At 31.8% G+C, this 12,303-nt stretch overlaps 1 protein-coding gene across 9 annotated transcripts in view; it reads right to left on the bottom strand.

Moving 5' to 3' along the window:
• Window positions 1-1,258: 1,258 nt before the first annotated feature.
• Window positions 1,259-12,303, bottom strand: part of LOC127702650 (protein Aster-B-like) — a 36,884-nt gene continuing 25,839 nt past the window's right edge. For all 9 annotated transcript variants that reach the window (XM_052206931.1, XM_052206932.1, XM_052206933.1 and 6 more), the window contains 9 exons: window positions 11,925-12,069; window positions 11,083-11,229; window positions 9,272-9,477; window positions 7,685-7,787; window positions 6,687-6,959; window positions 6,150-6,231; window positions 5,524-5,634; window positions 4,842-4,962; window positions 1,259-3,214 (listed from right to left, as the gene is read on the bottom strand). In XM_052206931.1, coding sequence (XP_052062891.1) covers window positions 3,125-3,214; window positions 4,842-4,962; window positions 5,524-5,634; window positions 6,150-6,231; window positions 6,687-6,959; window positions 7,685-7,787; window positions 9,272-9,477; window positions 11,083-11,229; window positions 11,925-12,069 — 1,278 coding nt within the window. In that variant the 3' untranslated portion in view covers window positions 1,259-3,124. The remainder of the gene's footprint in view (window positions 3,215-4,841; window positions 4,963-5,523; window positions 5,635-6,149; window positions 6,232-6,686; window positions 6,960-7,684; window positions 7,788-9,271; window positions 9,478-11,082; window positions 11,230-11,924; window positions 12,070-12,303) is intronic.

Raw genomic sequence — 12,303 nt, 5'->3', positions numbered from 1 at the left:
CAACTTTTACTATGAAGGTTCGTAAAAACTTTATTTCCTAGAACAGAAAGTTGATATGCACTACTTTTTTATTCAAAGGTCAAAACATAGGGCTGTGCAGCATATTTTCAACATTTATATGCCCCAAACTTCTAAGAGTTCAAACTTATACTAAAACTATGTACTACCCCTACCTTTATTTTTGGTCTGCCTCAGAATTCATTTTTCACCGGTAGTGTGTTTTTATACTGGTAACATTCCTAAGTTATTTCTCTATGAGATGAAACATAGAGATCATATCTGGGAACCAGTACGTAAACAATTTAAAATATCTATGAATATTATATACCTCCCAAAAAGAGGTGTGGCATGTGAAACAGCTGTACTTACAAAGTGCAAACTGTATGTATAATTAGTTGAAATTAGCTTTGAACTAGCTTTCAATAGAAGTAAGTACTCTTTTTGATAGGCTTTTTGTGTGCTTAGAATTGACATGATGAGAAGTCTTTTCCAACTGATATTTATAGGTTCTTATGATGTGCTGTTAAACCACTGTCCCAGGTTAGGGGATGGTTGAGTGCTCACAAACTTGTTTAATCCCACAACACTGTTTCAGTGCGTGTTCTTAGTCAGGAGCTTATTATACAGTGGTTTTTGTTGGCTGCCTGCCTTATTTTTTTTGTTTGTTGTTTTAAGGCATGATTCAGGATCTTGGTTTTCTCTTTTGAATTGTTTCCTATTTTGTCATGCAAGAACAATTTAAAGCTATGGTATAAGTTTTGTTCATTGTTGAAGGCCTTACAGTGTCGTTTATTTTTTAACATTCTTTCCTTTAGTTTCAGCTGGATATTTGTCTCATTGGCATTTTAAACCACATATATATACTTTCATTCAGATGCAGAAGCTGCCTTTCAAAACATGCAATTTAAAAGTAGTAGGGATAATATAGCCCATATTTGGCCCAAAATTGAGTGCAAATTTAAGTTAAAACTCATGTTTTAAACTTTGCACTATCATGGCATAGGTACAAATGTATTAGGTGCTCAGAATATAAAAACAAATTTCATATTTAATAAGTTACCATAAACTGTGAGGAAATTAGTCTATTTTGTAAAATTTAATTATTTCCTTGTTCTGTATCAATTTTTGAGTATACATTGGATTTTGGATTGTAAAAAGTATGGGCTCACCAAAATAACAATTTGTGCCTAAAAAATGTGAAGACATTAACAAGTTCACATTATTGAGTACCTCATTGGGCGAATAAGACAAAATAACATAAGTCTCTAAAATATTTTATTTTTTTCCTGCCAATAGAACTGACAGAGTTAATGAACTTTTAACAACAAATCTCTTCATAATAAATAACAATTAATAAATATAAAAATATTTTCCAGAAAAAGATTTTTAAAGACTGTTGGAATTACAATTAGACAGCACTTTTCTCACGAGACTCTATGGTGTTACAAATAAAAACATGACTTTGAAGCATACAATAAAACAAGTTATTGCACATAAAAAAAAAAGCAATCAATGCCTCTCCTGAGAAAAGATGTAATTCTAATAGCTATCACAGAAACTAACAAATAAAACATGAATTGAATTTTATGTACAAGACATATACACAAAAACAACATACAATCATGGGAGGGGCACATATATTTGTAAGGTTTGATTGCAAGGGATGTCTTTATGATAAATGAAAATTATTGGATGCAAAATGACTACTGCACATATTACCACTGAATATGAAATGAAAACCTCTTATATCTAGTAAAATCTGAATTTGTCGCAAAACTTTTAAACTCAATATATAAATCAAATGATTAATGATCCATTTGCATGACAATATGTTTTTCTTAATCTTTTTTTATTTGTTTTAATGCTATTGTCACAATAAAATATAATAAATCCAGTGATGTTGGTTGTTTAACTTAAAAGTAGCACAGTTCAATTCAGGTGAGTTAAATTCTTGTACTGTAAGGCAATATCATATTAAATTTTGGTGCTTAACAAAATAACCATGATGAAATTCACCCCCTAATTAGTTTGACACCTAAAGTAGTAATAGTTTCCAATAAAAAGGTACATTCTAGATGTATTCGGCCAAATATTTTGCATGAAGCTCAAAATAAAAAAAAAACAGCATTAAATTTTATAGCTTAAAGAATATGAAATTCACCAGAAACAATCATTGCACGATACCATAACTAATCACATTTTTGAAACATCAGAAGGTTCTCAGAAAATGTGAATTTCAGTCAAGCCTTGTTGACACAATATCCCCGATATGTCATTAAAGCATATGAATAAGCTGTATATTTCTAAACATTTTTTACCCCCCAAAAAGCCTAAAGTTGGACTTCAACACTGTGAACATGAAGTATATAGCTGACATAAATAACCAATGTCAACTTCTGTGCATATAAACATTTTGGTGCATTTTCTATTTTGGTGTGTAATAAAATTTGGCACTTCTATATAACATGACAATCATGACAATATTAACAACAAAAATTGCAAAAAAAAACATGGCTATAATATCCCAATTATTAGTGACAGAATTAACTCTCAAATATATAGCATTTTATCAGATGTTGAATGAATGGTTGCAAATACATTTTAATCAAGCACCAACTCCCATGAAAACCTTCACAGTGAAATAAATCAAAATATGAATTCACCAAAAAATAAACAACATGTAGGCTGACAAAAAGTGGTATTTGTATCAAATTCTGAAAAGGAAGATTACTGTACTTAATAAAAAATTATTTTATTCAGAAAGTATGGCTTTTTATTATAAAATTTCAAATACCAATGAAAAAGGGAGAACTCTTTAACATTGCAATGCAAAATTTATTAAAGATAAGAAAAGTCTGATTTCTAAAGGTTGGTTTATAATAAAAACCATCTTATGGAATTAGTATAATCCTAAGAATTCATACATTCCAGTGTCTACTCTACATACACATGTATAACATTTTTTCGTGTATAGTGAATTTGTTGAATAAGATGCACCATCCCTTTCAGTACACCCTGATCTATTTAAACATGGATGTTTTTCCTGATTGGCTGCTCTACTGTAAGTTATTACTTATTGGCTGCTCTATTGTAAGTTATTCCTGATTGGCTGAAATACTGTAAGTTATTCTTGATTGGCTGCCCTACTATACATGTCTGCATGTGATATTTGATGCTCTAATGTGTCTGATAACTTTATCAATGAGGATTTCATCTGAAATTTAAAACAAGAAAGTATTAACTTTTAATCTTTTTTTCTAATGACTTGCAGAAACCTTAAGATTACGCTATGTGTCGTTTAATAAGTAAATTCAATTTGTGACTGTAAAAACTCATCAAATTTACCAGGCTTATAATTTGGAACTGCAGACAAGCTTTTCATCTATGTCAGATTCATTAGTGGTCCTGGAATCAAACCAGCAGGAATGCCAAATCTTATATGTAATTGAAGAGCATTAAAAGCCCCAAAAATCTGAACATTTATACCAAATACAGCTATACAAGGAATCAAGATAATCCTTATATTCCATAACATTCCAGTGGATTAATATCTTCTTCACTCCACATACATCAACACCACTGTCTCAGTTTTAGAGGAGTGGATTTGGCCCCAGCAAAAATGTTCAACCCAGCCACATTCTGTATGTGTTTGTCCCAAGTCAGCTGGAGCCTGTAATTCAGTGGTTGTCGTTTGTTGCTGTATTATATATTTTTTTTCGTTTATTGTTTTGTACATAAAACCATCTTCACTAGCCAACGGTTACGATTCAGTCCCCTCCTCTCCATTCTTGGCGGATTCAGATAGATTTTCGGATCTACGAGGTAATGATTTTAAGTGGTCACAGTTGTAACTGGCTGCATCCAATCAAAAAGCGCATTAAAGATGATCACGTGTAAATGTAGAAAATGTAAATAAACAATTGCCACATGCTGATTGTTTAACAAGTCTTTACCCCTAAAACATAGTACAATATTTATTGAAAATTTTAAAGTTCTAAATCAACTAATTGAAGCTCTTGGGTACGTTTCTCGTGCAAATGTTGTAATGTCAACATATATTTTTTGGTTCCTGTTTCATGAAATTTGTAAACACTTGACACAACCATTTTTACCCCTCCATACTGAAGGGAGTTTAACAGCTGCCATTGGTCAAGAATAATGTAATCGGAATGGGCTTGACTTTTATCAACCGATAGATGGCGCAGCATTGTGATCACAAATGTTGGCTTAATCTGCCAAGAGTGGAGAGGAGGGAACTGAATTGTAACCCTTGGCCAGCTAAGATGACATAAAACAGGCTGTTAGTTTTCTCATTTGAATTGTTTTACATTTGTCTTTTTTGAGCTTTTTATAGCTCACTATGCCGTATTTGTTTTTGCTTATTGTTGAAAGCCGTACAGTGACCTAAAGCTGTTAACCTCTACATCATTTGGTCTCTGTTGGAGAGTTGTCTCCTTGCCAATCATACCACAGCTTTTTATTTTCACACAATATTTTTCATGCATAGTTAATTTGATTACCGGTAATAAGATGCACCACCACCATCAGTCCCTGCTACTCTAATAAAAACAATATTCCTAATGGGCTGCTCTACTGTAAGTTATTTCTGATTGGCTACTCTATTGTAAGTTATTCCTGATTGGCTACTTTATTGTAAGTTATTCCTTAAGCTCTCAATGCCTTGGGGTAGAAAAACCTTTGTGTTGTGTGAATAATTCAACATTTTACAAACAGAAAATTGACAGAAAATGATGGCATCAAATATATCTATATTCTATATTAGGACAGGATTAAAATATAACACAGTTATCTCCTAGTTGAACTAATAGATTGAAAAGTACCTGGTCTATCATGGTTATTGAAGAAGATAAAATTTCTTTCCACTTATGCATTTCACTGGCATGGAGGGATTGCTGTTGCTTGAGAAGTTGTATCCAATCTTCTTCAGATTTAGGTACATGGCTGAAAAAAAACAAACAACACTAGTAGTAAATTCATTAAGATTTAATATTACACAAGACTTTCAATAAATTTACTATGTATCAGTAGGGTTTTTTGATACATTTACTGAAAAGTGGTAACAAGAGGGTATCCAAATGGGTGCAAATTGGGTACTTTTATGTTATATGAGTAACAAAAATAACAAATCAAACACTACCATAATTTGATCCTATTTTCATTCATGCAAATTTAAAAAAAACATGGATTTATCATACAATCATAAGGTCACTTATATAGCAGTATATAAAAAATTCTGATAAAGCATGAATAGAGGGTTTAAGGTAAAAACTGTAAAAACTCCTTCATAATAGCCAAAACTAAAAAATGTTTTATAACTAAACTTTCCTTTAAAAGATGTCAGTGTGATGCAAAAAGGGTAAACTATGCTCATCTTTTTGGCAATGACATTAAGATAATCATAAAAAGTCTAAAGAATTTTTTTCAAATTTCAAGGGCAAAATAAAGACTTTTCTGGAAAAAAAGAAAGGCTTTTGATACACTCCACAAGAACACTGAACTTACTTTACATTAATACTGGTTTCGGAATGTGGGAAGTACAATATATTGGCATAACCTTCTAGGGACCATAACTTATAGAACAGAACTGCATTGAATATCACTAGCAAAACTAATCTGAAATATAAAAACATACGATTCATATAAACACATCTCATTTGACACATTTATTACACAAATAAGCTAACATAACTAATCTGAAAAATATAAACAAAAAAGTGATACAAGATCAGTAATTTAGAAAATCTAGGTCAAACTAATTTGGCAAATATTTTGAAAAGTCCATATCATAATGAACAGGTGTAGTTAGTTTCAAGTCCATTTCACGACAACCACTTCATGTGTGGTAAACTTTCTTAAACCTAGTACTGGAAGGATAACACACAGAATTGAAAACACTATGCCACTCCTACTATCATAGACAGGGTATACAAAATTGTGCTTGCCTAACATTACTGTCTGAGGTTTAATTTTACTTTTACTACGTTTGGCCAATTTTGGTTCTTCAAAGACAGTGGTAACAAATTTAAAAAAGTATAACAAAAATATTGGTGCTAGTTTAAAACATTAGGATATCTTTTTAATCTCATCAAACCAACAATCTCATCTTAAAAGTATCTACAGGTACCTACATAACTAAAATCACTCGGACTAGAGTATCTGCATTGAGTTTAGACAATCCTTCTTCTTTGTACACTGTATGTGTAGAGGCATCTGAAAGAAACAACAAGCAACACTATGAACTTTTTATTTCATTATAGTGTAAAAACCATTTTTTATAAGTTTTTGCAACAAGCCTTTGTCAGTTTCTATATTTTCTCTCTCAATTACAAGGTTGATTATGATCATTCAAAACAATCATTTACGGGTAAATATTACACCCAGATCCATGTTAATTTCATTAAAGTAATAAAAGTTGTTTTGAAGGGACTTTAGTGATGTGTAAACATGGTCAACTCAATCACAAAATAAAGTCCAAAGGACTAAAGTTAGTTATGGGAAGGACCATTTCATATAATGCTTTTATAACAACATACTACAAATTTGTTAAAGGTGGTAGAAAAGTGCAAAAGTGGTCAAATCAGCAAATACGCAAAATATGCAAATCGTCATTTTATAAGCTGCAATGCACTGATATCACTATATACATCAGGGAAATAGACACTTACAAGTATTTCTGACTGGTAATGGAGGTGTCACTGGTGGATGATGCTTGGCCACTTCGTTTAACGATAAATGTCTTGTGGCCTTTATTTTGGGATTTTCCTTCATATTATGCATTAACACATTTGACCTAGTTCTACGCTTTCTCAGTTTGTGTTTAGAATTTTGTGACCTCAATGTCTGTATTGATCGTTCCTTTTCACATTCCTGTTTCAGATGCAAATCCATGAATTTAAAGAAATCTTTCACACCTTCATATCCATTCTTCTCTATCATATCTGAAAGAAAAAACATAATGTGTCATCAGTTACAGCTACTCTGTGAAAGTATGTTCAATTAATGTTTTGTTAACGTGACTGTTTCATTTGTGATAAGGTTGACTTAAAACTGAATTTTGCAGGGATTGGAAACAACTTATCTTGGACACTTCCTTATTAAAACCATTGCATAAAGAAAGGTTGTAATTTTAAGGGAATTCAAAATCAGAATTACTGAAAATACTGAAAAATTCAAAAAACTTAGAGGTGATCTAGTGATTGAAGAGAATCTGATAAAAAGTAATACCCAACAAACAAGAATATGGCATATTTTTACAAGTATCCCTCCCATTACCACCCAAAAAGGATTCCAATCTTAGATTTTTCTGATTAAACACCTTATATAAGTTTTGACCTGTTGAAACCTTCATTCACATTTGAAGAGGATCTGATTTAAAATGAAACAGCTATCCTGGAGACATGATTAAATATGGCACATTTTTACAAGTCCCCATCCCGAACAAATAGTACTTCATTTCAAATTTTTCTGATTATAAGACTCATACATGGAAGGGATCTGAAAAAAATGAATTAAACAACAAAGTGGTGACTGACAGACAACAAAGTGATAAGAGACAGACAGGTCAAAAACATTTCACCCTGCAACTCTGTTGCACTAGGTATATTAAAATTAAAGATATCACTGTTATTCTTCCACACTTATATAAATTTATATAGGTACACACTTTTTACAATGCCCCAAACACTTTTCTTGTAGCGTATCTCTGTGGTAACTTTTAATCTTGATCTGTTTTTTAAGACCCTTGTTAAACAATATCTATTCACAACCTGAAAAACAATATCAAAATATAGAATGCATATAAAAGCATGTTCTTTTTGTTAGTATATCTCACACTGATTAAATACACAATTGTTGATTTCTATGATTAAGCATCCATTAATCACTTATTGCTATATTGTAGTAAGGTTTTTCAAAATAAATTAAGACCTAAATTCCATAAATTATAATCTCATTTTGTGTTTTTTTTTTAACAAAATATTTGATTAATTACTACTTAAATGAAGTGACTGTTTTGCCATAACTCTGTCAGTCAAAGATATAACTCTATAGGGTTATTACAGAAAATAACATGCGTGTGTTATTACAGATACTTTCATGAGTTGTCTACTCTTTATTCCTTAAATTTTCTAAATCTGTAATAACATATGTTTGTTATTTGTAAAATTATTTCATTTATAGTAGGCTCTAGGGAACTCTTGAGACTTTGCGCAGAAACTAAATGCATAGCCTTGATAACTAATTTTTTAATTAAATTAATTCATTTTTGATTAACCATGGTAAATCAATGAGACGAGGCTATTAAGGGATAAACTTAGCTGTGATAACAAGGCTAGGTTATTAAAGGAATGTAACTTATTATATAAGACACTTGGAAATTACTGAGAAACTTGCGCAGAACCTCATTACATGCTCTGGTCATTATTTCTTACAATAAATTAAAATACATTGTAATTAAGCATGATGTATGTCTGAGCAAATGCTTTGAAGTGATATAGAGAAGCTGTGATAACACCCTTTAGTTATTACAGGCATATTTTTTCTGTAATAACATATAGGTGTACTATGCAAAATTGGCAAACTATGAACTGTTATATCTTTCAATAGTTAAGTATACATATAGACAAAAGTAATATCAATAGAACTTTTACACATTTTAACTAAACTAATGATGTATATTGTCCCTTTGAAACATGTAACATACATATGTTATCACAGTTCTTTGATTTTTTAGTCCACAATAACAAATGTATGTTATTTCTCTGTAATAACCCTATAGAGTTATATCCCTGACTGTCTGTAAAACTTGAAATTTTGGCAGACTTGGCCTACTATGAATGTTTCCAGACCAAGGCAATGAAGTCACATATGATTCAAGTCATAATGGATGGGCTGATGTAACTAAATGTAATATCTAAATGACAAAGAAAAACAGTTACATCAACTTTCACCTCTCAAGGTCAAAATAAAGTTGACTGAAATGAATATTTTTCAGCAGGTGTTGGTTTGAAGAAGAAACAAATACCAATTTTCAAGTCTGGTTTGAACCAGCCAGGGATTAAACCAGCAACCTCCCCACAATTGAGAAGACATGCTATCATGAGACCAACAAGGCGGTAAAATTTTGGAAACTACTTAGTATTGCTCAAATGATATAAAAATAAATTTTCCTGTTAATGTATTTCTTAATGTATTTCTACCAGTAAATAAGAGTTCATTCAAAGAAAATATACAACATGTTCATATTTATTACCATAAATGTATCTCCATAGGGTATACCATTCATGTTACATTCACAGTCAATGACATACAGGGAACCAGGCTTAGATTCCTTCAAACAGGTCTGTTTTTCTGAAGTCTGAGAAGATTTTGGTCCTATTGAGTAGTTTAAGGATATTTTGTACCTCACCATTCTCATTCTCTGTCCTTCTTCTTCTTGCCAGGCAGGCAGGTTTATATCTACAATTAATGATTTAATATGCATATTTAATTCATAATGTGAAAAATATGGAATAATTCATAAAGATCATGATGGTTGTAATCTTCAAACAAAAAGAAGCAATGTTGCAATATTCAATAGTCATTTTCTGAGCATTTTCTATGTTTGTTCGTTAATCTAACCTTAAAGGGCTGCCCTGTCAAAGCTGTATAAATGGTTATTTATGTAATAGCATATAGTGCAATAATCTAGTTTTAGAGAAAACTAGAGGCTCTCAAGAGCCTGTGTCGCTCACCTGTATTTACTGATGCTTTGGAAATCATGTAAAATAAGGTTAAAATCATAATTATTAGTATTGTATATTAGATATTATAATGATATCTAAGATAATAACAAAAAACTGCAAAATTTTTGTAAAATTACTAACTCAGGGGCAGCAACCAAACAACGGGTTGTCGGATTCGTCTGAAAATTTCAGGGTAGATAAATCTAAATCTGATGAACATTTTTGCCACCTGTCAGATTTGCTCTAAATGCTTTAGTTTCAGAGATATAAACCAAAAACTGCATTTTACCCCTATGTTCTATTTTTAACCAAGTCGGCCATGATGGTTGGAATGCGGGGTCATCGGACAAATTTTTTAAACTATATACCCTAATAATGATTATAGACAAGTATGGTTAAATTTGTCTCAGTAGTTTCAGAGAAGAAGATTTTTGTAAAAGATTACAAAAATTTACAAAAAATTGTTAAAAATTGACTATTAAGAGCAATAACTCCTAAAGGGGTCAACTGACAATTTTGGTCATGACAACTTATTTGTAGATCTTACTTTGCTGAACATTATTGCTGTGTACAGTTTATCTCTATCTATAATAATATTCAAGATAATAACCAAAAACTGCAAAATTTCCTTAAAATTACCAATTCAGGGGCAGACACCCAACAACAGGTTGTCAGATTTGTCTGAAAATTTCAGGGCAGATAGATCTTGACCTGATAATCAGTTTTACCCTACGTCAGATTTACTCTTAATGCTTTGGTTTCAGAGATATAAGCCAAAATCTACATTTTACCCCTATGTTCTATTTTTAGCCACGGTGGCCATCTTGGTTGGTTGGCAGGGTCATCGGACACATTTTTTAAACTAGATACCCTAATGATGATTGTGGTCAAGTTTGGTTAAATTTGGCCCAGTGGTTTCAGAGGAGAAGATTTTTGTAAAAAGCTAACGATGACGACGACGACGACGACGCCGACGGACGCCAAGTGATGAGAAAAGCTCACTTGGCCCTTTGGGCCAGGCGATCTAAAAAAGCAGGGTTCATTTCTTTAGAAAAGTCTTAGTGTGGTATGCAATGTCAATGCAATGTTAACTCAGTATCTTGTTGTTGTATTAATTTCTGGACTTACTGCTGGGGGAGGATATAAGCACAGTTAAAATTTTATGCAAAGCAACACTTAGACCAATAAACTTTTTTTACTACCCTTTAACACTAAAATGACAAAAGATTACAGAATCAATTGATCCCATTACAAATTACACTCAAGATTTTTGCTATAGCTATTAGACAGCACTTATTCAAACACCATGTCTACAGAAAGCATGAAGTTAAAATCCTACCATATGATCTTCTTGCCTCATGGACACTGGTCATAAAAGCTGTATCTGTAAATATCATCTGGAACATTTTATCTACAGACACTGGGTATACATCATTATGGCTGACCTTTCCTACATGCTGATGAAGAGAGGTACAAGTTATCTCCCCTGAAATAAAGTAAATTACAATTTAAGATACATGTTGAAATGTTTACATTTTCATTGTAATTTTAGTGAAATTAATTCCATTCTGGCCAAAATCTAGTCCAACTCTAAACTGGTTTCTGCACTTTTGTCAAATATCATAAACAAACAGTTTGAAAATAAATGGGAAATGTGTTCATGGGGCACAGATGATGCTCCCGCTTGCATATAACACTATAAAGGTACATAACTCAAGAACGGTAAAAGTGACGCTACCCAAATTTATAGTTAATATGAGTTTTGTGGTAATAAGAACCTGTGCATAAGTTTCATAACATTTGGTTGAGGCAAACTAAAGTTAGAAAACGGAAACGAAAAATTCAGCAATTTTTCCATATGTAAAGGGGCATAACTCTAGAACGGTATAAATGACGCCACCAATATTCAAACTTGATCTGTGTTTTGTGGTAATAAGCATTGTGCATAAGTTTCATAACATTTGGTTGAGGCAAACTAGAGAAAGGAAACAAATTTTGGGATGTACGGACGGACGGACGGACGTACAGATGGACAAGGGTAAAACTTAATAAAAAATAAACACTCAAGCATTACTGCATATGATTTCATCCAAGAACTAGAATTTTCAAAACTAAATAGTTCTTTAATATATAATATCCTTCCAATGTTTTGGGGATTTCCAATTTCTATTTATAGCCTACCTTCACTTTCTTCTGTTTCATCACTAACATCTGTTGGGACTTCTTCATCTTCTTCTTTATCAATAGCTTTATGATACATATCAGCTATCAAAGAATCTTCCTCCTTTGCAGGAGGAATAAGTGCAACATCCTCTATAACTTCTTTCTGTAATTAATGTAATTATTCTTAGTGAAGGTTACAATTACTTCCTGTCGGTATTTTGTTATACCTATGTCTAAAATCTTTTGGGTTAAGAAATATAATATAATACATGTAATATAATACTATACCTGCCCTTGAATTTTTACTTGATAACATTTTTGTTCGCTTTGGAGATTCCATATATCGTCAAGTTATCGGAATTCCAATGGGGACTAACTGTGCACCACTTATTGCAGA

Source organism: Mytilus californianus, unplaced genomic scaffold (genome assembly GCF_021869535.1).
Source record: "Mytilus californianus isolate M0D057914Y unplaced genomic scaffold, xbMytCali1.0.p SCAF_5, whole genome shotgun sequence".
Taxonomy (NCBI): domain Eukaryota; kingdom Metazoa; phylum Mollusca; class Bivalvia; order Mytilida; family Mytilidae; genus Mytilus; species Mytilus californianus.
The sequence above is the reverse complement of the archived record's forward strand: the minus strand, read 5'-3'. Positions and strand labels throughout refer to the sequence as shown.